At 30.5% G+C, this 27059-nt stretch overlaps 3 protein-coding genes across 4 annotated transcripts; 1 reads left to right on the top strand and 2 right to left on the bottom strand.

Moving 5' to 3' along the window:
* The first annotated feature begins 3139 nt into the window (after positions 1-3139).
* Positions 3140-12649, top strand: LOC137823738 (molybdopterin biosynthesis protein CNX1). 2 transcript variants are annotated; one of them, XM_068628988.1, is made up of 13 exons: positions 3140-3628; positions 3941-4071; positions 4253-4354; positions 4495-4578; positions 5160-5387; positions 5569-5747; positions 5826-5930; positions 6137-6445; positions 8761-8918; positions 9015-9121; positions 10042-10098; positions 11060-11268; positions 11944-12649. In XM_068628988.1, the coding sequence occupies exons 1-13, from the start codon at positions 3349-3351 to the stop codon at positions 12002-12004; spliced, it is 2010 nt and encodes a 669-aa protein (XP_068485089.1). In that variant the 5' UTR covers positions 3140-3348; the 3' UTR covers positions 12005-12649. The 2 variants fall into 2 exon arrangements, with proteins under 2 accessions (XP_068485089.1, XP_068485090.1); XM_068628989.1 differs by having other exon boundaries at positions 3143-3628; positions 12001-12649.
* Positions 12650-16673: 4024 nt separating this feature from the next.
* On the bottom strand, positions 16674-17769 carry LOC137826520 (inactive protein RESTRICTED TEV MOVEMENT 2-like). The gene is made up of 2 exons (XM_068632510.1): positions 17592-17769; positions 16674-17411 (listed from the first exon to the last, which is right to left on the bottom strand). The coding sequence occupies exons 1-2, from the start codon at positions 17692-17694 to the stop codon at positions 16789-16791; spliced, it is 726 nt and encodes a 241-aa protein (XP_068488611.1). The 5' UTR covers positions 17695-17769; the 3' UTR covers positions 16674-16788.
* Positions 17770-20102: 2333 nt separating this feature from the next.
* On the bottom strand, positions 20103-21487 carry LOC137826783 (inactive protein RESTRICTED TEV MOVEMENT 2-like). Its single transcript, XM_068632920.1, has 2 exons — positions 21330-21487; positions 20103-20961 (listed from the first exon to the last, which is right to left on the bottom strand). The coding sequence occupies exons 1-2, from the start codon at positions 21427-21429 to the stop codon at positions 20264-20266; spliced, it is 798 nt and encodes a 265-aa protein (XP_068489021.1). The 5' UTR covers positions 21430-21487; the 3' UTR covers positions 20103-20263.
* Positions 21488-27059: the final 5572 nt, after the last annotated feature.

Genomic DNA, 27059 nt, shown 5'->3' on the forward strand with positions numbered 1-27059 from the left:
AGATCTAGCCCTAAAGATTCTAGAATGATTCTCAACACCGTGTTTTTTTATTTCATTTGTTTGAGGGAGCTTGGAAACTTCTATTGTGAGAGCTTGAAGTTCCACCACTTGAGGTAAGTCTTTTATAAGAAATTTTAACCTGTCTGATCAACTGAAAAATCATGAGTTCCATCAATTAAGGTACATAGGAGAAGGGAAGTAGCAATCACTAAGGTACATAGGAGAATGCGATATCATCAAAGAAATTGATCATGGTTTGGTGGAGCCAAATATGAGTTTTGAGGTACTTCACATACTGAATGGCTTCCTCCAACATGGTTTGCTGTAAAAGTTCGTGATATAAGCAAGGGAAAAAGGATTGCAATTTTGGAAAAGTGTTACAATTTTACGAGGTACGTAGCTATATACGTTCTCTTCTCATCCTCTGTGAAGACAAACACACTATGTTGTGCCATCTATCTTTGCTTAAAATATTTGTCAAGTGTCATCGTCTTTTCTTCATTTTACTGTAATTAGATTCTCCTCTTCAAATTTAACTCTCCATAAACAAAATATATATATATATATATATATATATATATTAACACGTTACTTCATCTTCATTTTGCTGTAATTAGATTCAATGTGGAAATCAACCCAAAATTGATCTGTTTTATTGTTGCCGTTTTACAATTGTTTAAGAAAAAAAATGAAAAATGGTAATAAATTCTGTGAGGAGGACAACACATATGGATTATGCATTTGGATTATTGTTTTATATTTTTCCATTGCTTTTTCGTCCATAATGAATAGTTCTAGTGAACCTTCCAGTCATTTAAGTCCACATTTCCACTCATTTGCCAAATTGCAATATAATATTTCTTCGTTGTGCGATAGAATAATATATGTGTAAATCAAATCCCAGCAAAACAATCAGTGCGATGAGAAACATTATAATGATGGTTGGTAGAAAGTGAATATAGGAATGAGGTGGGAACAGATAAAAATGGAATGCTGTAAACAAATTTTACAACTTAAAGTAAAAATAGGCAAGGAAAATGAAACCGCAGAGACATAGTCCAATAAAGTCAATAAAGAGAATAATGTTTAATAAAGTCTTTGAATAAATAAAATAATCAATTTTTAATAATTAATTTATTAAAATAATAAATTCTGTCAATATAATAATTTATTTATTACTTTTGTCTTTTAGTTTCTAACTTATGAATTCATGTTTTTTGCTTTAATGCTATTGAAAAAAAAAAGTAAATTAAAAAATCTTAATATTTAATATTTAAAATTCAAATTTTTATTTAAAAGTGGAGTCATCATCACATGGATAGAAGAAGAAATTTTTTGAGTCCAATAGTTGCCAAATTAGCATTTTATTTCATTGTATATAATTGAGTACAAATCTCATTTCATGAGTCGGTTTTATAGTGTTAACTTAAGCTTAAAGTCTACTTCGTAATATGGTATCAGAGCCATTTCAAACCTATATTAACGAGTGTTTATTGACCTTATCAGACCACCCGCTATCGGACCGTTATCGGACCACCCATAATATATTATCCTAACATGAGCCGATTTTATGACAAAACACAAATTATCAAAAGTAAAACATTAAAGATGTAAAACAATTAACTAATAGAAAAATTATTTTAAGAACATATACTTCTTTTCTCATATTGTATTTATGGTTTAATTTAATATTAATTAGATGTTAATTTTTTATATTAATTTCGATTTATTTATTAAGTTTTTATTAAATTTACAATTTTACTATTTTTTAATTATTTATATTCCAATCTTATTTAATTTTATCAAAATTCCTCCTAAATACTCAATATATTATAAGATTATTTAAGTTTAATAATGTTACTTTTATTATAATTTTTTGTTTCATCAAGTGTTTGATGTATTTTTTATTTTCGTATTCTTCCTGTTAATTTTATCAACCTGCCTATTTATCCTCTACTTGTTTATTAATTTACATTATTATTTTTTAGTATTTTTATTTTTAATTTGTTAGTCAACTCACTATTAAAAAATAATAAATTAATCAGAGGATATTGAGAAAAGAAGAAACAAATTGATCAAAGGAGAAGATAGAAATAATAGTTCCATCCATTTCATTTATATTAAATATCAAACACAAGAAGAAAAATATTTTTAATAAAACCAAAATTTTTAACAACAAATTAAAAATATTTACATTCATGAGATATTTAAACTTATTCTTATTTTTTTAATGTTAAAATCTGATTATTTTATGTTTATTTTTCCCTTATTTTAATATTTTTGTTTTTAATATTTATGTTTTGACAATTATTCATCATAATTTTATAATTCTGCAAAGAAGAGAAATTCTATTTTAGAAGACTACTTTTACAAATTTACAATTAACTTTGTAAATTATAAGACATTTTATAACTATTGAATTTCAATTTAGGAACTGTTAATATAATTATATTAGTTTAAAAATATATATAGTATGTATTAAAACTTAAATTAACATATATATTAAATTTAAAGGAAAACTATTAATTCTATGTTTCATTTATGAAGAAAGAATTCGACTAATTCCATTATAATGAATATATCTCGTTGAAATTTCACAATCTTAGCTCATATCTTAAAAAAATTAAAATCAAATGGATAAGGATTAAATATTTTTATAATTCTGGTCTTCAAGTATCTGAAAAGTTCACAAGTATACTAAAAAGAAATATTCAATTACTGTAATTTTTAATAATGCTTTTCCTCTTCAGTATCTATAACAATAATTTAAAAAATATATTAAAGTAGTAAAAATAATTAAAGAATAAGATTAAAATAAGGAATATAAGTTATTAACAAATAAATGAATTATCTTACTTTTCATTTATTTATATTTTATTTCTCTTAATTCAAATCACTTTATTCTCTATTTTTTTCATTCATTTTTTAAACAATAAAAGAAAACTAAAATAATCATTTAATGCATAAAAATGGGTCAACTGTATCTAATTATTTTGTTAGTAAATCTTATTAAAGTTTCCTGTAAGTATATAATATTTCGTATTTATTCCAAAACATTGATACGAATAATCATTTAATCTATAAAATAAGTTTAATAAAATAAGTTTTTTTATAATAAAAATAAAAAATACTGATAAACACTACAGTACAGAAGCAAAGGTGTCATGAAAGGGGTGGTGGTGTGTCCGTGCGCGACCTTTTGCGGCGTCAAGGGACACTGTTCAATGCTGCTATGTCTCATAGTCCAACCTTCAAATTAATCCAATTCAAGAAGTGGATAACTATAAAACTCTATTCCATCAAATACACCACTGTCCCCTGTTCACCGTAAGTCTACTATACCAAACAATGATCTCCGTCACTCACGCCATCCAAACAATCCTTAACGTCTCTAAACGTCTTCCTCCACTCACTGTGCCTCTTCACGATGCCCTAGGCAAGGTCCTCGCGCAAGACGTTCGCGCTCCCGATCCTCTCCCGCCCTACGCCGCCTCCGTCAAGGACGGTTACGCGGTGATCGCCGCCGATGGCCCCGGCGAATATCCAGTCGTTGCTGAGTCTAGAGCTGGAGACGACGCTCTTGGCGTCACTCTCTCCCCTGGAACTGTCGCTTACGTTACTACCGGAGGTTCGCCTTTTTCCGTTTTCATTTTCCTAGAAAAAAATGTAAAATAAGTTTTGCTTCTCTCGCAACTGTATTTCAGTTTCTGAAGAAGTTATATTCTAGAGTTTTAAGTTAATTTAATGGAAGTTAAGTCGATAAATTGATACTAGCTTGCACGAGAAGTTCAGTTCAGTTCAGTTCATTTTGTCTTTTCTTCTTCTCTTGTTGTTAATGCTTCCAGTATAGTTTATCGGAGTAGAGCTTTATATATTTATATCATGGATTATTGATTTATGGTTAATATTCTTTGTCACGTTTCTCTCTCTCTTGATTTAGGACCAATACCTGAAGGTGCTGATGCGGTTGTTCAGGTTGAGAATACGGAAGTTGTGAACGATGCCTCAGATGGGACTAAACGAGTCAGAATATTGGTACAAACCACCAAAGGGAATGATATACGTCCAGTGGTATGCTCTTGTCGCTTCTCTGCTGTAACTCTGATCATAATGTTGAGTTTATGTTTTAAATTGCGTGTCATTTTTAATGTCGCCAAATTTGACACGGATTCGTTGTTTACTAGTTTAAGTTCTGTATAATATCGAAGTTTATTAGCTGTTTTGTTCACTGCATTTTGGTATTCATTGACAGGGACTTGATATTGAGAAAGATGCAATGGTGTTGACATCTGGAGAAAGGCTTGGTGCTTCGGAAATTGGTTTGCTTGCTACGGTTGGTGTGACAATGGTTAAGGTATTCTTTTAGAGAGTTCCTGGATTCTGTAACCAAGCAAGCTTCTCCCTGTATTAGCTAATACTTCCTGAACTTTGACATGTTTTGTCTAATATTGAGTATTGATACATTTAATGATGGGAATTATTGCTTAAGTGCAGGTTTATCCTGCTCCAACAGTTGCTGTTCTTTCTACTGGAGATGAGCTTGTAGAGCCAAGTACTGGGCATCTGAGTCGTGGTCAGGTATTGTTATGTTCTGCTAGGATCCTAGGACTAGTGAGACTAGTGTATGAAAAATGTTTAGCATAACAATAATGTTTTCAGTTATTAGAACTATCATATGGATGGAAGCTAGTGGTTGTAACTTATAATTGACTAAAAATGCATGTCAGCTTCAGGTATTTTCTTAAAGGATTATTAATGTGATAATATTTGGAATAGATTACTAAAGTCTTATCTGAATCAACCTATAGGCAATACCAACATTAATTAGGCTGCTTGCTTTGATTTTAGCATGAGTAGTTTGTTGAAGAAAGAAGGTTCAACCGAGCATTATAATGGACCTATAATTCTCAGTCTGGCAGAGGCTTAAACATATTACTCTGCTGCATAGATGTAAATTTCTTACTCTGCTGCATAGATGTAAATTTCTTACTCTGCTGCATAGATGGTGTTTAAGATTTGTTGGGCAACCCAGCACTTTTTTTACCACATTATTCAACTACTTATTTGTAGACTATGTATTTGGGTTTGTGCAATAATTCGCAAGAGTTGCTGGGTAAATGTAATTAAAATGGATGTAAGCTAATGTAGTTGCTTTGCAGATTAGGGACTCTAATCGTGCCATGCTCCTGGCAGCTGCAGTACAACTTCAGTGCAAAGTTCTGGACCTTGGTATTGCTAAGGATGACAAAGAAAGTCTAGGAAGGATCTTGGATAAAGCTTTTGCTTCTGGAATTAATATTCTTATAACTTCAGGAGGTGTTTCAATGGGAGACAAGGATTTTATCAAGCCTTTGCTTGAAAAGCGAGGAAAAGTACATTTTGACAAGGTTATGCCATTCTTCTATTTGATTGTCTATTAATTAAAAATGTTCTGACATCCTGTTAATCTGTGCCATGGATGCAATGTGTATGTTGTAGTTGTAGAAATCTTACTAGTCCGTATAATCTCTGGTGAGTATAATTTGTAAATCATGTTTTCTTAATTTAGATTTTCTTTTCATCTTTCAGGTGCTTATTAAACCAGGCAAGCCATTTACATTTGCAGAGATTGACTTTCCGTCAACAGAAAGTAAAATTCTAGCTTTTGGACTACCAGGAAATCCTGCCAGTTCTTTAGTTTGCTTCTATCTCTTTGTGGTCCCTGCAATACGCCTCCTTGCAGGGTGGACAAATCCTCATCATTTGAGGTTACTTAATTCCAAAGTTTGTTTTTATGATGGTTTGCTTGCCTTTTGAGTTTATTCATTTAATTATTTTCTATGCAGGGTACAAGCTCGACTTCATCAGCCCATAAAGACAGATTCGTTTAGACCTGAATATCATCGTGCTTCTGTTATATGGACTGACAATGATGGAACAGGCAATCCAGGGTAAGTCGATGATGAATTGTTTGTTTTGGTCTGGGTCTAGCTGAATCTACTGCATATCTGTAATCTACATGCAGATCTGTTCTCTCTATTGTGTGTTTTTATTAATTTAATATAGGGAGGTTGTTATGTGGAGGGTCAGAGGGGCTGTTATCTTTTATCTGTTCTCTCTTAATGAATGAAATTTTTATGCTGTCCATGAATCTCAGTTTTGTTGCTGAGAGCACTGGTCATCAGGTAAGCAGTCGACTGCTAAGTATGAAGTCAGCTAATGCTTTGTTGGAGTTTCCAGCAACAGGAAGAGTAGTTCCTGCAGGGACCACTGTATCAGCTATCATAATTTCTGACCTAAGATCCATGGCTTTTGATGAGAATCATATGTCATCAGATGCGGCATTTTCTTTGCCAGGAATTAAATCACACAAAATAACTACTGATTCTTCAGGGGATGCTGAAGTCAGAGTGGCTATTCTTACAGTTAGTGATACAGTTGCTATGGGGGCTGGCCCAGATAGAAGGTATTGATATTCATATTATATTTGATAGGTGTATGCAAACAAAGAGACAGACATACATCTGAAGATCAAAATTAAACCTTTTTTTGGCCTATCTGTATTTGTTTTTTGAATCAGGAGAGCCCTTTAATTGATTTTTCTGCATTTGATCAATTTATGAATAATGCTTTAGACTAAAAAAGTTTTTCTACTTTCTAGATAAAGCAGCTTCTAGATACTTCTAATGAAATCTTGCAAAAGAAGAAATGTGACACCACACCTTTTATTTTTGAAATTGCTACAACACAATACTATATTGATAGAAACTGAGTATTCCGATGTTAGAAAGAGAGTTAATAGACTTGATACTGCCAAATCTTTATTAGAATTCTCTAATCCAGTTCCTATCAATTTGGTAGAACCGTCCCAGAACCAAGTATGATTACAAAATACCCCACTGAGGTTGTTCGAGAGAACCTCACTCTCCACACACATACAGTTCCTCTTTTTTTTCTCCAACCAAAAAGTCCCTCCCAACTCTGTTTCTCGACTATTTATATAGTTTAGATACAGCTGTCAATTATTTCTTCTCTTATATACAATACCAAACCTATCATATATAAAAAAGGTTAATGAGGTGCTGGCCATATTCATAATCTTTGTTCTTGATCGCCAAAGTCAACTAGTAATTTTTTGTCATTAATTGAGTGCATCTAGTATCCTCTTCCAAACCAAAGATTTTTTTTTCTGTAGATATGAAAATAATGGAGCAGTGTGGCATTTGTTATTATTAAAGCTAGATTTTAGTATGCTCATATGCATCAGCATTCACATGCTGTAGATTTTTAGTATGCTCATATGCACAACATTCACATGTTGAAGGAGTCAAATTAACCAATGTTGGAATACCATCACTGTTGCTATATAAACACACACATACTTTTTATCCAACGAATGACATTATATTTGTTAACATTTTATATTGCTTTTCGAAATTACCCTTAAGATTATTGGGCTCATCTTCTCATTCTTTTCACCTAGTTGGTTAATGTGTGCTGGTCATATTTTCACATCTGCACAAGAGAGAGAATAACTTCTATTCTTTATTGACTACAAAAACTATAAAATAATTAAGTTAAACAAATAATTAATGCAGGAGACAATCTGAATGCCTTGTGAAAAGGGAAAGAGAAATTTCTTAAAAGGCTCTTATATATATGGGCACAAAGGTATTAATTGTTAAATCATATTCCCAGTTGGATAATGTTGAAAGGCATCTAGATACACCTCTTTAAATCATTGTTTGAAAGAGGTCACAAAGTTGATGCAAAACTAAAGAGCGAGCTTGATGTTAGTCAATGCCAAAAGGGGCATGAGATCTACTGAGTGTCTTGCAACAGTCTCAAACTTTTAAGTGTTTAAAGATAAAATTTCTGTTTTGGGCATTGATCCGTCATAGTGTAGAAGTGTGTTCTGTTGACTGCATAACCTTATCTGCAGTACGTCTGGCTGTGGTTCATATTATTGATTTTTCACACATCCTTCATTGGGGTTTATAGTATTTTATGCATTTAAGGATTGTACATTTTTTCTGTTGTCTTGTTTATTTCTTCATTCTCTTTCTTAATTTGTTATTTGCTCACTGCCTTGTGAATGAGTTAAGGAGTTGTGGAACCTTGAACTAAAATTCACCCTAATCACTATTAAAGAAAATGGCAATGTCCCATTTTTATTCAGTTCAATAACAATTAGAAATAAAGGGTTTGACTGCCAAGTTGCTCTGGACATAATTGGAAAGTGGAAGCTTTTTCTCAGTCATCCTTGGCATTAGACATTTCTCCTTCTCTGTTGTTCTAGGTCTGATGTTACTACTTGATTAAAAAATAGCATCCCTCTGTGCTGGAAACACTTGGGTTCAGGTTGAACCCAAAAGAAAAATTGCGAGTGAACTAAGAGCTTTGGCCTGTGATTTTGTTATCTATGAATTTCTGTACTAAATAAAGTGAAGTTCCTTTAGATTTCCCCTGGCCAAAATATTGGAATAGAATGAATGCTTTGGCATCCATTAAAAGAACTGAAGTTTTTGTAGTATTTGTCCCTTCTATGCCATAAGAATGTTATTTAAATTTAACTTACCTGACTTTATGAGGAATCACTATGTCATGATCTGGTTAGTTCAATTGGTTATAGCCGTGATTGAACTTGCTAATATAATAAAGATAAATTTGTCCAGAGACATGTCTGGTTCATGATTCAATTGGTTCAATCAGTCAGTTCAGTTGTTTTTTTAAAACATTGGTGTCGATATCAAAATGTGCTGACCCTTTACAAATAAACAGTGGTCCCAGGGCAGTTTCTGTTATTAATTCTTCATCAGAAAGGCTAGGAGGAGCAAGAGTTGTAGCAAGTGCTGTTGTTCCAGATAATGTGGCAAAGATTCAGGACATTCTAAGAAGATGGAGTGACATTGAACAAATGGATCTCATAATTACTCTCGGTGCATTTTTATCTAACTGTCAGCCTCCCTAAAGTATTTAAAAAATTGTAGTTTTGTTGAGTTGACTTCTGCTTTATTTTTGCTTTTCCAATCCAGGGGGGACTGGCTTTACCTCACGAGATTTAACTCCAGAAGCTACAAAACCATTGATTGAGAAAGAAACACCTGGTCTTCTGTATGTAATGATGCAAGAGAGTTTAAAGGTATTGCAACTATGTTCATAGTAGTTAGATGAGTAATTCTTGTGATGTCTTTTGCATTTTGTGGTTTCTCATTTTCTTGCTTCTTTAGTTTCTTTTTTAAAACCTTCTATTTTTTCCAAATCAATGTTAAAAGAGCCTTGACCTGACTGATTTACCTGGACTGGTCAGTCTGTCATCAGACTCTGCTATATAATGGCTATAACCGTAACCAGAAACCAACATATTTATAGTAATGCACTTTTTTCAAACTTCTATTCACAAGCTTCTTGCTTTGTTATTTGGACGAGAATAATAACCAAAACATTCATTTGATAACAAAGTAAAGAAACACTATAAGAAAATCATTAAATAAAAACCAATTTTAGAAACAAAAAATAATTAGTTCTTATATTGACTAAATAGAGACTAAAAAAATTTCTAGTTTCTAAATTAACTTCTATTATTGTTAAATAGTTTTTAAATTGGTATCTAATTAGCTATGAAGGTTTTGCTACCAAATTTAGAATTTAAATAATTAGTAGTTAAAACATTGTTAGCTAATTAGATATACCAATTTAGAAACTATTTAACAATAATGATAACTAATTTAGAAACCATTTTTTTTTTATAAAATTGGTTTCTATTTAATGATTTTCTTTGTAGCGAAATGAGTTAGTAATTAAATAAACAATGAGTTTGTGAAGAGTTTGTGTATAGAAGTTTGAGTGTAGCATAGCATTACTTACATTGATTAGTTATAGAGCTTGTGTATATGTCTAAAGGAAGATCAATTTTTTGAATTTTAATTTTCTCTTTAGTCTGTTTGATTAATTCTGTTTTCTGCATACTTAGCTATGCTGATATCAGGCCTGCTTCCTTGGAAAGTCTATAGTTAGTGTTTGTTGATTTCTGAAGGGCATAATTGATTTATGTTTAAATAGGTGACCCCATTTGCAATGCTTTCTCGCTCTGCAGCTGGAATCAGAGGATCAACCTTGGTAAGGGAAAAATGCTAATGATATTAATATCTACTTTTAAAGTACCGTATGAAAGCTGTGCTGTGCTTTGTCTCCTGGAGTTTTTGCACCTCATTTTAATGTTATAATGGGATTTGCTTTGTGACCATATCTTTTCATGCATCGTACAGCTTTTTTGACAGCACAGTATTCCATGTAAGATTGCTTGTCAATCTTCTCTTACTCATGAAAAAAGAAATTCCTGAATGTGAATTGAGCGTCTCAACTCTCAAATGTCTTGTTAATTTGTAAAGGGTTATTTCATCTCATTAATAGTTGATTTTATTTTTCAAATGTTCTTTGTTGGATTTGTATGGTTCTGCTCTTTTTATGCTCTTCTCTAGGAAAATATTTTATTCTCCCACTTGTACAATATCTTCTTATCAGTAGCAACAAATGAGAAAGTAATTAACTGCCGTTTGAAGTCAGAAAAATGGTTTACATGTCTTGTTCGATTTTAGACAGGAGTTTGAAGGTAGCAATTGTTTTCATTTCAGTCTTCACCGTTACAGTGTGGTTGTTTTACTTGAATAGTATTATTTTCAGGAAACTCAAATCATCATGTAGATTTTAAAGCATTTTCATATGATAATTTGTATTTATTACTAGTTACTTGGGTTTCATTTCACTTATCACCGTTACAGTGTGGTTGTTTTAGTTGAATAATTACTATTTTCATGAAACACAAATCATCATATATATTTTAAAGCATTTTCATATGATCATTTGTATTTATTTCTAGTTATTTGGGTTTCATTTACTTAGTTTTGGTATACAATACGAGTGCTCTTTACTTCTAAATGATGCTGCATTAGGATTTAAGGTAAATCTTGCGTTATTTTGTTGGTGTAACTAGTACACCCTGAGTCCAGACATGTAATCTGTGTTTCTTTTAGACTTGTATTTACTGGCTATTTATGGTGCTTGATTTGTTGACATTCAGATCATTAACATGCCTGGAAACCCTAATGCTGTTGCTGAGTGTATGGGAGCTTTACTGCCAGCGCTTAAGCATGGTCTGAAGCAGATCAGGGGAGACAAGAAAGAAAAGCATCCTCGTCACGTTCCACATGTCGAAGCAGTTCCTGCAGATGTGTGGGAGCAGAGTTATAGGCTAGCCACTGGCGATGACGTCTCTTGTTCCTGTTGCAAGTAAAGTTAATTATATTTTCTTATCGGTTTCAACGTTTGGCTCCCATGTTTTTCAATAGCAATCAATGTTCGGAAACACTATTTTATCAGAAAACTAAAATTTTGATGGGTGACAATCCTAATTAACTTGAAAGATCATTGAAAAATACAAATAAGAATCAGGAGGAGCAGGAGAATTGAATTATGCTATGTAATCTTTAATTAATAGCAATTTGATAGATCAAGTGATTTTATTAACAAAAGCCTTTAAAAAAAGTATACAAAGTAAGGTTAGTCCTTTATGAGAGAATTTTGTTTATGGCCGGTGGGCAGTGAAAATAATTTTGAAGAAAAATTGTTTTTCTTTTCAAATATTTGAAAATTACTTCAAAACTTAATCTCTACTTTTATTGAAAGCGTGTAAGCATATGCAAGGGAGAAAATGATCAATACAATATTTTATATGGTTTGACCCTACTATTATTCAATTCTACATCTAATCCTTTACAATGTTTAAGCAAATTTTTACACCTTTTGAAAAATAACTGCCATTTGACAGTCGTGATTTGACACATTTTGTGTACGTGATTAAGGGTTTTTTTGTCTATGCAAACAAATTATTTTTTGAAAAAGTGTGAAAGGGGAGGGGAAGAAAGAGAGTAGGCGTGAGATTCATTTCGGGAGAAAATTTTGTAGATCCGTTGTGAAACCTGGAGTGAGGAGTGATTGCAGAATCGCCATTGAACCTTGCAGATGAATATGTCACACATCAGAAGTATTGAAGGAGAGGAGTGATTTCATAAAAGTGGAAATGTTGGCATTATCATCATTGCATCTGGTAAGTTGATTTTAAGGGTTTCTACTTTTGAATATTTGTGTAAGGGTGTCAATGGAAAGCATCCTGATGAGGGAGAGTGTCTAGCTTGATAGGGTGTCCAATTTTGAACTGATGGTCATGGTGCACATGTATCAAAGATATTGTAGAAATCTTTCAAAGGTGTCCATATAATTGATGGAGGGTAAACCACAACTTCCCTAATGTACAACTTGAGTTCACCAATTTCCTGAATTGGTGCCTTTGCTTTCATTACTACCTTAGTATACATGCAAATGACCCCATGCGGTTGTAGTGAACATAAAAAAGAAAAATATTTGGAGTTGTTTCTAGTTGTGGTCATCAGTCAACATTTATCAAAATGGTATAGTCAGTGGCCACATAATTGAAGTGGCCAACCACTATTTTGTAAGGGCATGCCTTTGTTTTAGTTCATTTGTTAGATGATTGTTAAATATTTCTGGATATTTTTAGATATTTTTATCTATTTATATTTTGTAACATAACCTTTTGTACTCACTACACATGAGAGATTTGCCCACATAAGAGATTTCTCCTGTTTATTCTTTTCCTTTATTAGGGATTTACAGCTTAATGGTAAGCTAGGTTATTTTTTTCACACCAAAAATAGTTTGTCTCCACTCCATCATTTCTATTTCATATGGCTATTTAGTATTTAGTAATGGATGCAAACCAACCAATTTATGAACGAGTCAACATTGGTTCAAATACCGTAGACAGGTATAAGTTTGTTGTTGGACATTGGTAACTGGTGTGGGGGTACCAACGAACACTTCCATCAAATTTGACCATCACATGCATTGAATTTAAGTTTAATTATTATTTGGTTAGTGACTAAATAATTCATAAAATCAGAGTTAACAATTCACCTATGGGTGTATACTTGCATTTATCTTACTGTAAGATTAACAATGTGGTTACACTGGTTAAATTTTTGGCCAACCTGTATTTCTATTTTTTAGAAACATTAATCATGTTAACAGTCATTATGCAGTGAACCTAATAAAATGAATCAAAATGGTTGCAGTGTTTGTATCAAGTCGAAAAATAAGTCTTTTTCTATTAAACATTGCTAAATCTAATTGTTTTGAGTAAGGTCAAAATGAAGCAAACTTCAAAAGGTCAAATTTCACAATTTTTTCGAACTCATTACTTATTTACAAATATAAAACACAAAGTAATGGTTGTATTTTACCAATTTCTACAATTCTACATACTAAAACGTCATGAAATGTCAAAATAATTGAACCAGAACTTTGAACAAAATAATTGGAAGGTCTACTTAGTTCACAATGTTAAACAATTTCGCTTGCCACTAACCTAGTTCAAAAGAACCAGTCAATTCTATTTATTACATCAACTTTATCCTAATAATTTCTCGTACTTTATGGCCACTTAACTCAAAATTTCCCACCACAACTTTTCGATGAATGTTGTTTTCATGAAGTATATGTTTGCATACAAAATCTTGTTGGAAACTCTGAATTTAATCATGACAAAACAATATCATCCATAAATTTATGCACCAACAAAATTACCACAACAACAAAACATATAAATATAATGAAATTAAACCAATCGAAAGTGTATTCTGATATGTTATTCCCATCGAACCAAGGCCTACTGACCCATAACTCCACATATTTGAACACCATTAGTCCACAATCATATTTTCAAAACATTAATCACATTATCCATTATATATATACACTAATAGTACATCTATCTACACCTATCTATGAACATAATATAGAGGTATAGACTAACATATTTAGTTGTAATGACATTTTTTCCTCAATAACCTTAAGAGGACGATCTATGTGTTTACATTACTTAACATACCAAACAGATGCTCAGGTTGACGTGTCTGTTAACATGCATATAAATTTTGAGGCATATACGATATACTTAAAAAATAACTTGTTATTTATTGAATGAGTTTCAAATCCTTATTAACTTACCACTATCTTACCAATATGCTTATTTGAATGACCTTTGTGTCACAGGGAATCCAACACCACAAATGATTTCTAGTCTCACAGTTGGCCACATAACACCACTAGTGGTCATCATGAACCATTGGGATAAAGATGTACATTTAAACCAGAATGAATACATTATAGAAACGTTGTATTAAGTTAGGGTTTAAAGAACTCACAAATTCAACAATCAAAATTTCTTCCAAATGAAACAAGACCTCAAGTTAACAAACTTTATAATCATTCTAGGTCCAAACTCGCACTTTGGATTTCGAATTTTCATGTTTTGAATTATATTAGTTTGCAAAAGAATTGTATAATAATATAAAGTGTGTGATTGAAACAACTATCAATACTAATTTCTTTTATACTTATTAATTCAACATATATTGGATAAAGCGTACTAAAAAAAAATGAATTCAAGCAAACTCATTTTACAATTTCTCCTCTCTTCATTTCATCGTAGGGTGTTGGATACAAATAACATAACCTATAAACACATTAAACAATTATTTTTATATAAGACATTATTATATGTAACACAAACTTTTACCATATTGTCAATTTTCGTCCTCGATCTAAGTGTATGGAAATTTGTTTTTGTCAAAATTTGTTGTTTACCTGAACTGCCACTCTACACAAATACAAACATAACATCAACAAATCAAGTTTTAAGCATCATTACTAAATTGATTTTGCCATCTTAATATGCACAAACCTAATGTTATCTCCATCACCACCTGAAGTATGAGTCCGATAAAGTTGGCTACAATCAACACCATCAAAGATTGTGTCAGAGTCATCCATGATGCTCCCTCAAAACCTTTTCCCGAGGCATTAAAGAATTCTTCTTGTAGAAATCTTATCTATTCTTCAAGGACAACAATGTGTTTATCATTTGCTTCAATCTTATCCCTATATATTTACTCATCAGAAATAATGCTTTCCCACTTATTCGATAAGGGAAAATCATCATTATCACTCGGTTTTGAAGAACCCTTTCTAGTAGATTGTAGTGCTTCATGCACTATCCCCAACATATATTCTTTTTCTAAAAGGACCCAATTCCATATAATTTTACAAAAAATTAATTATTTCTTCTCAGCTAAAACATAACATACCGTACCAAAATTTACAAAATTGCTTAATAAAATCAACACTACCTCGTTGGATATGAATGCACCATGAATTTTAGAGGATAAAATGTTTACACACTATCATTGAAGAAACCGTGGAAAGCAAGAACTACCACTAGTATCACCCCATACTAACGTGTTGAACTCACAATTGTTGCCAAAAAACTCAAGTTAACATATAAAATAAATACTACATTTTTCGATCTCACCAATATAAAAAAATACATACTATAGTTTTTCATTTTTTATTATACAAAAGTAATTACACTAACTTACAACACTGTAAAACAACCGACTAAGTGAATTCAATGTGCATTCTTCATTCTTCTGGTGGTTGAAAACTTGGGAAGCCTTGTTCGAACTCCTAACCAATAAGCCATGAACATATTTCTCCCAATTTTACACATTCAATTGGTCTAACCTATGCAACAACCAAAATGAAAAAAACTAGTCACAAACCTAAACATTTGAGGGAAATAAAGAACTACAAACCCAATCAATATATACAACTTACAAAAGGCATCAACATAACATATTTTTTATTTTACTATCGCTAAGTTTCTTAACAATAACACTTATTGTGATATCCTCCTTGCCAAACAAATTTTTGACTAACCCACCACCATCATCTTCCAACTTAATTGTTTCCTCGGCACCCAAGCCCACCCCAATACATACATCCAGAGGACTAAATAATATTCTCTGATCCTAAAACATTAATCATCATTGGTCCACCTATTGACCAATTCATGTAGAATGGTTTTTGGAATATGCAATGACTCTTCCAATCTAAGAAGCCATCTAAAGGGGATCTTCTCAAATTTTTTTTTATGTTGAAACGAAGTTAACATACAATTAATTTCAACAATGTATTTCGTTTTCACTTTGAGCCTCACTCTAATATCAAATTAATTACTTTGTTAGACATACAATCACATCTTCAAACTATTTGTTAGTTGATTTTGTTCGTGAGAGGAACCCACTCCCATTTGACAACTGGTGATGTGGCCAAAACGTTGACAATTTAATTGTTGAAACATATATACTGATATTAATTTAGAAACTAGTTTATAAATTTTATTAATAATAAAAATTAATTTATATATCAATAATTTTTGTAATTTATAAAATAATATTTAATTTAATCTATATAATAATTAATTATTATTACTTTTTAAAAATAATTTCTGTTTAATATATATATATATTCAATTTTTTTGGTTGGATTTAATAAGAATTTTAATTGGTATGTAATTAGATTTATTTCATCAACACCGTAAGGATATTCATTAATCTTCTTTCATTCGCATTGCTCCTAAATCATTGGAGAGAAATTTTAAGAAGCAAAAACCATGGAAAATTATACTACAGAAAAGGTGTGTTATATTTAATTGCAGGTGAATTCACGTAAAAGAAACATAACATAATGGATACAACACAACGTGCAGCAGATAGTTATGAGAAATCGTATAATGCTTTTCTTTATTATTCATTTATTGAAATCATGCATTTACACGCAAACGAATACAGTGTTCTCTTTACGTGCACAAGTACCTGAAGAAGAAGAAAATCACAGCTCTTGGAAGAACAATTCTGTTTCTGATTCTCCATTGGATATGAATGCATTTTTAGCATAAAGACCAAGCGCTACAAGGGCCACAACCGCATAGATTAGCACCATCCATTTCACAATTTTCTTGCACTTGTTTCTCCCTGCGTCAGAATCTCCGTTCACTTCATCATCAACCTGATTTCCAGAACCGAGTGCAAAATCTATCAGCCTAGTTTTGGTTCTTGAAACAGGCCTAGTTTTAGGGGCTGATGGGGTTTCTTCTTTTGTCTCACTTGAGCCATTAGCCTTGGCTTCTTCCTCCTTCTGGGGTGGCTTCTGGTCTGCAGAGACTTCACCATTGGTTTTTGCTTCTGCTTTTGGGGTATCTTGTTTTTGCTGTTCAATCTTCTGTGGTGGAGTTGGTGCTGATTCCTTGGGCTTATTGGGTGAGAGTTTTCCAAATTTGATTGATAGAGTGGAACCCTCAAACTTGGCAGTGACATCGTCGGTGTCATAATCAGACTGAATGGGCAATTCTAAGTTGAAACGACGCCATCTGTTCTGAACGATCACTCGTTCACCTATTAGCCTTAGGGTAGGCTTGGAGGTCACTTGAACCTTCAATTGATCCCTTCTAAAACCTACTCATAGTTCAAAACCATATGATAGATATTTCATTGTTATAATTAGTAAACTATTTTCAACATGAGTATCTGTTTCATTAACAAATTTGGAAAATTTATACATTGAAAGCATAATGAAGTTGATATGATTCCAGAGGGTATAAGGTTTGAGAAGTTGAGAATAATGAATGCATTTACCTGGTAGCATTACTTTGACAAGCCTTTCTTCTCTAACCCATTCATAGAGTGGTTCAAAGTCATCGTAGACAACACCAGATGCTGGCTGTGTACTTGAAGCCATATTTGAGCCCTAGTTTCTTTCTCTTTAGCTTCTGAGTTTGATGTATGTTTGGTTGGTAATGAATTGCACCTAGGGTTTCTTTTATACTGATAGGTGATGAGGCAATAATAAGGAGCATTTTGCACGCAAAATGTAGCATTTAGTTTGCTTTTTAAGTTTCTTGTGAATGGTGAAAACAGTGTTGGTTTGTGTGGTGCAAGGAAAATAATATGCTTTAGTAATGGGAGGAGGTGACCTCGTCCTTTGGTGATGCTAAAACCTAAAAGCAAAATTTTGTTCCCAGACCAAATCTTTTACCGACAAATTCCTCCCTGCTCAAGATATACTATTTGCACGTGTAATTCCAATTCTTTTTTGTTCCCCTCTCAAACATAAACAATAAAAACTCAAAAACATATCTCTCAAGGTTAACTCAAAATTTCAAATTTAATCATCAATTTGGAGGATACCATTTTATCTTATAATTAATGCAACAAAAATAGATTTGTTGAGTGACAATTGTTTACATAGATGAAAACAAATGGAGATCTTTTTTGTTTTTTTGTTTGGATGAGTAGAAGAGTAAGTGAAATAATTTTTTTTTATGATAATTAAAAGATAATTTTATGTAAAAAAAAGTAAAGGTTTTACTATATTATTTTTTTAGTACAAATTATTTATTATACGTTAAGTTACAAAAAAATAAGTTTTAAACAAGTGAAATAAACAAATGTAGCATTTTCCCTTTTTTAAATTTATGCATATGCATCTACCATAATCTTACACTTTCAAAAATGCTACATTTTGAGAAATTCCGACTACAATTAAACGATATTTATACATTATAAAACGTGATCTTAAAGTGCAATATCTTATAAAGTACGCTGCAGACATGAGTATAGTCACACCTATGTAAACATGAGAAGTAGAGTTATATAAAAATTATGTTAAAATCACTCAATAATGCTTAATTTAGTGGATATATTGCAATTGTGTGATGATATTTTTTGGTAGGAGTAATTGAAATTTATATTCAAATTCTAGAGCACCAGAATATAGAAGATCAAGTACAATAATATTATATTATATGTTAATAATTATTTAATAACAAATAAATAAATGAGAGATTTTTTCTCAATGTAAAATCTTGTACTATAATCCACATATGATTCTTAAAATATTTCAATAAGGTCTCACATCTTGATTAATGATTTAGGAAAGAGTGCAAACTTTTTTATTAACATAACTACCAAATGAATGAATTGGGTGAGTCTCTTTGTAATAAGTGAAGTTATTAAATTGACTTATAAGCCTTATTATGAGTTACTTATTCATATGTATAAGTTCTAACTTTTGTATATTTATTTTTTTATTAAATTATATCATATATTTATAACTAAATAATATGTTGAAAATAATTTTGGAAATAGTATAGTTGAGTCTTATCTTTAATTACTATGTAATGTGTTAATAACAACTAATCTGTGTTGGAATATAAAATCTAAGCATCTCGGATATTCTTAACTAATAGGACAACTAATAGGAACACAAATTATTTTTTTAGCCTTAACTTTTTATTTGTTTTTATACCTCACATATTTTATTGACCTAAACCACTACAAGAAAATCTCAACCAATTTTAAATATCAATAATTTTTTGTAATATTTAAGTTAATATTTAATTTTGTTAATTTTTTTATCAACAAATAATAAATGAAATTAAAAAGACAAGAGTATTTTAACTCTTATACAATTGTGAAAATCATACCTTGTAGCTTACAATCCAAAGTATTACAAACCAACAAAATACAAATAAAAACTAAAGTTCACAAGGACATTAATTTTGCAGATTATATAACAATTTTATATAATAATTAATCAATATAATAATTAATTATTTTTTGTTTTTAAAATTAATTTTTATTTAATGTTTTTTAGTAAATATTTTTGTTGAGTGTGTATTATGTAGTAATTCAATATATATATATATATATATGTTTTTTTTTTTGTTTTTTTGTTTTTTTTTTTTGTTAACTTTTTTTATTTCATAAAAGATAGGATATATGTATGGTTTGTTAGTGTCAGAGTTTATACTTTTATTTAGACTCAAATTATTATATACTCCATCTTCTCTTTATAACAGTGGTTTAAGATTTGTTTACTCAAATCAAGGAAATATTCAATTATTTTGTTTACGTATTTATAGGCCATACTTTTCCTACTTGGTACTTTCATAGTATTGTGCTTACGCATCTTATAATCTGTCACGTGTTTTCTGATATTATAATGAATAAACCTTTTTGTTAGTTTCATGAAATCTATAAAGGTGTATACATTTATTAGTTAGCACTGATTACTGCATAATTTTATTTGTGTATATATCACAGGAAACAAATATTGACATCTTCACCACGCAACTAACATATACGTAAGGGAATAATAAAAAGGAATATCAATTGTGTGATCTTTAATACCTCTTATTACACAGGGAAAATTGGTCTATTTGAATCCAGATATTCAACCAGACCAGTTTCACACTCCTTTATTGAATTCAATCATGCTTTCACAAGCATGAACATGCACATGGAAATTAAAATTCCTTGAATTTCTCAAATTCTGGTCCTCCCTGAGATGACCTGAATGCATTTTTCACATACAACCCTACCACCATAACCAATAAGATCACCACACCAATGTTCATCAAGATCTTCGGCCTCTTAATCAGATTAGCACACTTGTTATCACCAAACCCTTGCTTAACATCTTGGTCTTCCACTGATCTCAAACTCACAGTGAAATCTAAAACCTTTGTTTTCAGTCTCTGAGTCATCCTAGCTTTTGGCTTCACTTGTGATGTTTCTGGCACATTAGTCCTCACCTTCTTTTCAGCAACTTCTTTAGGTGCCACTTCTTCTTTCTTCTCACCCTTTTCTTTCTCTTCACTAATTGCTTCATTCTCTTTCGGCCCTTCTGTTTTCTTCTCTTCTTTTTCATCACTGGTTGGCTCTTGCTTATCCACATGATCTTGATCTTGTGCTTCTTCTTTCTCTTTCTGAGACACTGGAGCTACCTGTGACTGTGCCCTAGCAAGGGTGATCAGCTTGGGAAACTTGATGGTTAGAACACCACCCTCAAACTTAGCACTCACTTCATTGGTGTCACAATATGGGGGAATGGAGAACTCTCTACCAAAACGACGACGCTTGTTCTCAATAATCTGTCGTTCACCATTGATCCTTAGTGCAGGAGTTGAAGTCACTTGAACCCTCAGTTGTTCCTTTGTGAATCCTTTGCATTTCCAAAGTATATACAACAAAATGTAACGTTTTTGAGAAAGTACATATATAATGTTCATCCTTTTTAATCAGAACAATTTATATAGTTAATCAATCATAATGACTTCTAAGATATATAACCATTTCAAATTTAATATAATGATCTGTGATTGAAATAAGAATATAAAAGTATATATTATTAGTGTATATATATATTACTCCATAGTTCATGAATGATTATTTTAAAGAAAATAACATTTAAGAACATGTATTGAATCATTGAGTGACACATATATAATATAGAAGGTAGTTGAATGAAGTATATTATATAAATTTAATCATACTAGGGTTCAAAAGATAGGGTAGAAGAAGTTTAATTACCTGGCAGCATCACAGTGAGGGTGGCACTTCCTTCGTCTTCAGACCATTCAAAATAGGGATCAAAATCTTGGTATTCAAAATTAGGTGCTGATTGTGCCATGTTTTTAGTTGATGTTGTTGATATTTTGCTTTTGGCTTCTCTTGTTTCTCTCTTTTGTTGCAGAAGTGTGCTTTTATATGTGTGCTGATGGAAGATTGTTATGCATTTTTACACGCAAAATTCTAGTTCCTGATATTTCTCTTTTGCTTTATTACTTTCTTTTCGTGCAAACAATTTTGTCTCTGTTATTAGGGCAGTGATGCACGAAAAACTATATGCTTTGGTCTAAGAGAAGAGGTAAGTGATACTAAACCTCCAACTCATTCTTCACTGCAAATATATTGATTTCACAAAAGTTAAGCATTTTGGTTTCTTTATTCCTTTTCAAAATAAAGATTTCAAAAACACTATATTTTAAGGAACCGACTTCTTCAAAAGAATGGCTATATATCTCACCAGAAAAAAGAATAGTTATTATATTATGTTCACTTTATTTCTCTATCTTTTTTTTACAGTATCAAGAACTTGAATTATAATGTATCTATATATTTATCTATCTATCTATATATCTACATATAGATACACTACTTGTGAACAGTGACTTAGTTATTGGTTAAGGGTTTTTATTAATATAAATAACAGTACACACACAAATTGTTAATTAATCCTTTAATCAGTTTGATGTGTTATAATAATTGAATGCTTAGGTATACTTAAGTGTACGTCAAGTGTAAGATATTTAAAAGAATATATAATTGCAATTTTGTATTCATTTTCTTCCTGTACTAGGTATTCTAGAAAAGTTAAAAGAAGAAAAGAATTTGAGTTATAATCAATCTTGTTTACAACTTTATTTTGGAATCTTTTGGGGAAAAAATACATGAGAAACTTGGTTCTTTCCAAAGTCTAATAATTACCACCTTGGTGTTTTGTTTACCGTTTGAGAGGAAAAAAAATGCTTGTTTGTATATTAATTGAATTATTTATATTTTAATACAGTATCTCGTTTCTAAGATATTAATATATAAATTATTAAAAGATAAACTCATTTTACAAGTCTTTTAAAAAAAAAATTTATTATAGAATTATGATATATACATATTTCAATAAAAGAAGCTATTGCTTTAAAGTTTCGTATATGTAATAAAATTATATACATATATTTTTATAATTTATATCGTCCATTCACATCTTCATAAGCATATTTTTGTGGATGCACATTTAATTCATTCAATATATAATTCAATACACATATATCATAATTAAGTATTAATTAATTCTAAATTTATTCACTATATTTCATGTCATTAATTAATCACTAATACATTAGATAGACTATTATGCATTCAAAGTCACATGTGTTAAATTAGATTCAAAGTTTGTTTTTATCTTCACTAAGTTGTCAAATATAATAAAACAATATAATAAGAACATATCCACTTTTGTGAGAGGAGACATCCCTATAATCTACTAGATACAAGTCATTTCTCACACTAAGGATTAGGTCATTAGAATTTTCTTTAACTGATAGTTGTCGTTTTGCTGTCAAATTAATATGTTCTAGCGTAGACTTGTCTAACACTAGAGAGATGATAGTATAATTGTGGACAAATGTCCCCAAGTCGTCTCCCAACGAATCCAATAGTAAAATCAGTTGATCAGGGGTTTAAAATCTATCTGCAAGCAATGAAAGTTAGCAATAACAATAAAGATGAAAAGGGGATTTGAGATAGTTGTGCAAAAAATATAAAAGAGATTAAAATAGCAAATAAAAAGCGGTTGATCCCAAGTTCTTCCACCATTGAATTCTTCACAGGTTCTCTAAAGATTAATCTTTTCTCAATCCTTCAACAGAGCTAAACCAGATTGAACATGCGCCGATCTAATTCAACTGAAACTCACCAGTAAAGCATGCGTCTACTAGTTTAATCGATACCCACTTTGTTCCATGCGTATACTCCATGGGAATGCTTACCTCCTCTCTCTTGAATCATGCGCCCAAGAAATTAATTAGAACAATGTGAACTAACTAAGAAACCAAAGTTTAAGACAAGGAAGACTCTCAATCATGCGTTCAAGTACAACCTCTCACAAAAACTAGTTTTCCAGGAGATTAGACAATAAAAACAACTACTATAGAGAATTAAAAATCGAAACTTTTATTGAACAAAACCTCAGAGCTCAATGGGAAATTACAAAGGAATCAACCAAAAAGGTTTAGTCTTCCATGCGGAGGCAAAACAAAAGAATTACAAAGAAGAAAATAAACTAAGAAAACCCTATGAAACTCTCTCTCTTCTCCTTGATGCTTGTGTCCTTTTATAGGCTTTTCTGCTCCAAGGATCTTGAGAGAATATTGTAGTTTATATTTTGTTAACCGTTTCCAAGTTTCTATCTTTCCAGAATTATTGTATTTTGCAGAAGATATTGTAGATTTTATTTTCTCTTTCTTCTCCTCGGAATTTGTTTCCTGTTTTGGTTCAAGAAGCAACTTAGACTTTTGCATATTTGGCCCATTTATAAAGGTAGATGCTTCCTCCAGATAATTTACTCTAAAAACACAAAATTAACAATAATAATAGTTAAGGCCCAAATAAACCCAATTATAAGAATATTAATTAAAACAATGGATTTATTTATTACTATAGTCCAATAATCTATGATTAAGGCTATTGTGTGTGAATAAATATATGCTCATCATTAACTCTTATCATTTGATAATTTTGTCTATGTGAGTGAAATATTAGTAAAGTCACGATATTTCCTCCAGAATCTCAAATTCAACACACAACTTAAACATCTCAACATAATATTCCCTTTCTAGAAATAATTATGTTTACGACACATCACATGTTTATGTCACAATCTTAATTATATTCTTATCCATATACATTTAAACTTAATTTAAATAATAATAGATTTCAAATTTATCATTCATCACAATATAATAATATTCAAGTATAACATGTTGATAAAATATAACAATTTAATGAAATAAAATAATTTTAGCATTTAAAATCATTTAAAACATATTTGTTCAAAGTTTAAAAAATATTGTCTCACTCAATCACTATTATTTTCGCTTATCGGATTAAGTACATGTTTAAATTCACCCAACCATCATTTTGCTCGTTCAATCAAAGCTATGTTCGTCCAACGATCAAAGTGATCGTTCAACGATTAAACTTTTTGAGTTTTTAATTAAATAAATTTTGTCAACAAAAAATCGATTATCCAACTAAACCTCCCAAGTTTTCAATTAATGAATTTTATCCAGTGAGAATTTGGTCACCAACAATACTGTTTAAATCATATTTTTACAAAATTTCACAATTATACCAAATTGGTACAAAAATTGTTCTACTTTTTTTCTTATACATAAAATTGAGTAATTGATTTCTAAATAAGCATATTTTGAACTGGTTTGATCTACTTGAAATATTTTACATTTTTAATGACAAATCATACAATATATATCACTTAGAATTTCACCCACACAAACTATATCATTTATTATATTCATCACTTTCAACAATTCTTCATCGCATCCATACAATACATTACTAACCTTTGACAAATAGTTTAGGAAGAGTTGAAAGAAATATATTTTGTAAAAGGATTGAGGTATCCTTAAATACCCTTATTTTTTATTTCCGATAAAAAAAAAATATCTATAATGAACATTAACTATGTTGCAGACATGGAAGGATTATCACAAATATTTCAAAACTCATTATCAAATATATTATTCATATAAAAATTCAAAACATTTTGAATATTCTCAAACAAAATGTAATATTTGCCCAAAACTCAATATTGTGACTGAATTGCATGGTAAGGTACACGTCATTACTACACCGATTGTTAAATATATTTTCATCTTGATTTGGTCATTAGACCAATAGGATCTAGATGATTCTTGGATGTGTGTTGAGATCAGGGATGATGACTAAGTTGCCATGTGTTATGCTTAGGACTTGATCATTGTCTGACTCTTCCACTCAAGTGGCAAACTAACCCTGAAAGAAGCATCATCACCTAAAGCAATCATGTATATGTGACACTTATCTAGGGCACAATCGAAAACATGTCAAAATACCTTACAATCCAAGTTCTTCCATCTAAATAAAGTGGAAATGATGTATTAAGATAAACAACCTCTTATAAATAGTCCAATGAAACTTAGAAGAAAGGAGAATTAATTAGTGGGAAACATCCATCATATTAATAAAGGGAATCTAGCATACCAAAACACAAGTCACATCTACCCTATGTGCTATAAAAATTATAATTACAATTTCACTTATCTATATAACTTGCTTAATCAAACTTAAACTTTCAACTTCACTACTTTCACAAGAAGACGGGGCATGTACATAAAATACTGTGATTAATAATTTAAAGATCATAGACAAACAAAGATTCATCTTTATCACATGCAAAACCTTAACCTTGGGCATGCATCTTTTCTCATGAAATCAACTCAAGAAAAAATAAAAATAAAGAGAAACTTACTCAAAAGTTATTCATGCAAAACTCTCTACCAAAATCTCTAAAGTGGACTTGAACCTATTTTAAAAATTTAGAGGGAAAATAAAAAAATATTCTAAAGAGATAATATTTTATGTAAAATAAATGTTAAAGTTAACTTTTCTATTTATAAATTTTTTAATTAAATATTCTAAGTGTGACAGTTTTATGCAACTATTATAAGTTTTATTTTTTTTAACTTTCACGTTAACGTTTAAATATTTAAAATATTTTTTCATAATAACTATAATCCATTAGTTTTTACCATTTTTTTTTCTATTTTTTACACTCAAATTTTTAGACTAGTTTTTCTTTTAAATATTTGAAGTTCGATTGTAGGATATTAGATTAATTTACTATTTTTTTATTGAGTTCTATCCTGATCGAGAAAAATGGGGTACATTCACACCTTCTTCTTCATTGATGACAATCACATCAATAATCAATAATAAAATATGACAATTTCATCTTATCTCACTTCTCTATCCTTATCTTGTGTTTCTCTATATTTTTCTTTTCCAAAATATTTATAATAATTCATAATTAATGTCCCCAAAAGATTTATTCCAAATTCCTATACAATTTTTCTAGTAGTTTGTTTGGCCATGACAGCAACTAGAAAGCCTACTCCAGTTTTTCTACTAATCACTCAATTATTTAATTACTTACATAATTCTCTAAATAATGTTATTTCAAGTGGGTAGGTATGTAATTGAGAAAATTAAACACAGTATCATTTATTACGTTGAAAGAAATACAAGAAGAGTCAACATAAAAATAAAAATGTAGGAGTAACTTTAGCTAAATTGTATTAACCGATAGTAATTTTTATAATTTTCCTCTTATTATTTATTTTTTAATAAAAAAAACACACCACAAATATATAATAAGACAAAATATTTTATAAAAAGCATCTTGAAGAATACAGTGGAATATTTTATTTTGGGATCTCCGAATGAGTTGAATAATTTTGTTTTGATAATCTGAAGGTCATAAACGGGGGACCAGGAAGAGAGTGCAAGACATGTATCACATGTTTCCACGTCGATGCAGTGTTTTTTTTAGTATTGAACCTATTGATAATGTTTTTCTTTAAAATATACTAGATTTAATATATTAAAAAATATTCTTAATATATTTTGAAAAATAAAATGAAGACA

The sequence above is a fragment of the Phaseolus vulgaris genome, chromosome 8, assembly GCF_000499845.2.
Source record: "Phaseolus vulgaris cultivar G19833 chromosome 8, P. vulgaris v2.0, whole genome shotgun sequence".
NCBI classification, from domain to species: Eukaryota; Viridiplantae; Streptophyta; class Magnoliopsida; order Fabales; family Fabaceae; genus Phaseolus; species Phaseolus vulgaris.

Bases quoted from the DNA above. Each gene is read 5' to 3' on its own strand.
- LOC137823738 (XM_068628988.1), top strand. From the start codon at position 3,349: ATGATCTCCGTCACTCACGCCATCCAAACAATCCTTAACGTCTCTAAA. The intron at 5,748-5,825 runs GTTACTTAATTC...TTTTCTATGCAG, and splicing joins ACAAATCCTCATCATTTGAG to GGTACAAGCTCGACTTCATC. The intron at 9,122-10,041 runs GTATTGCAACTA...ATGTTTAAATAG, and splicing joins TGATGCAAGAGAGTTTAAAG to GTGACCCCATTTGCAATGCT.
- LOC137826520 (XM_068632510.1), bottom strand. From the start codon at position 17,694: ATGGCTTCAAGTACACAGCCAGCATCTGGTGTTGTCTACGATGACTTT. The intron at 17,412-17,591 runs GTAAATGCATTC...AACTATGAGTAG, and splicing joins TGTCAAAGTAATGCTACCAG to GTTTTAGAAGGGATCAATTG.
- LOC137826783 (XM_068632920.1), bottom strand. From the start codon at position 21,429: ATGGCACAATCAGCACCTAATTTTGAATACCAAGATTTTGATCCCTAT. The intron at 20,962-21,329 runs GTAATTAAACTT...GGAAATGCAAAG, and splicing joins CCTCACTGTGATGCTGCCAG to GATTCACAAAGGAACAACTG.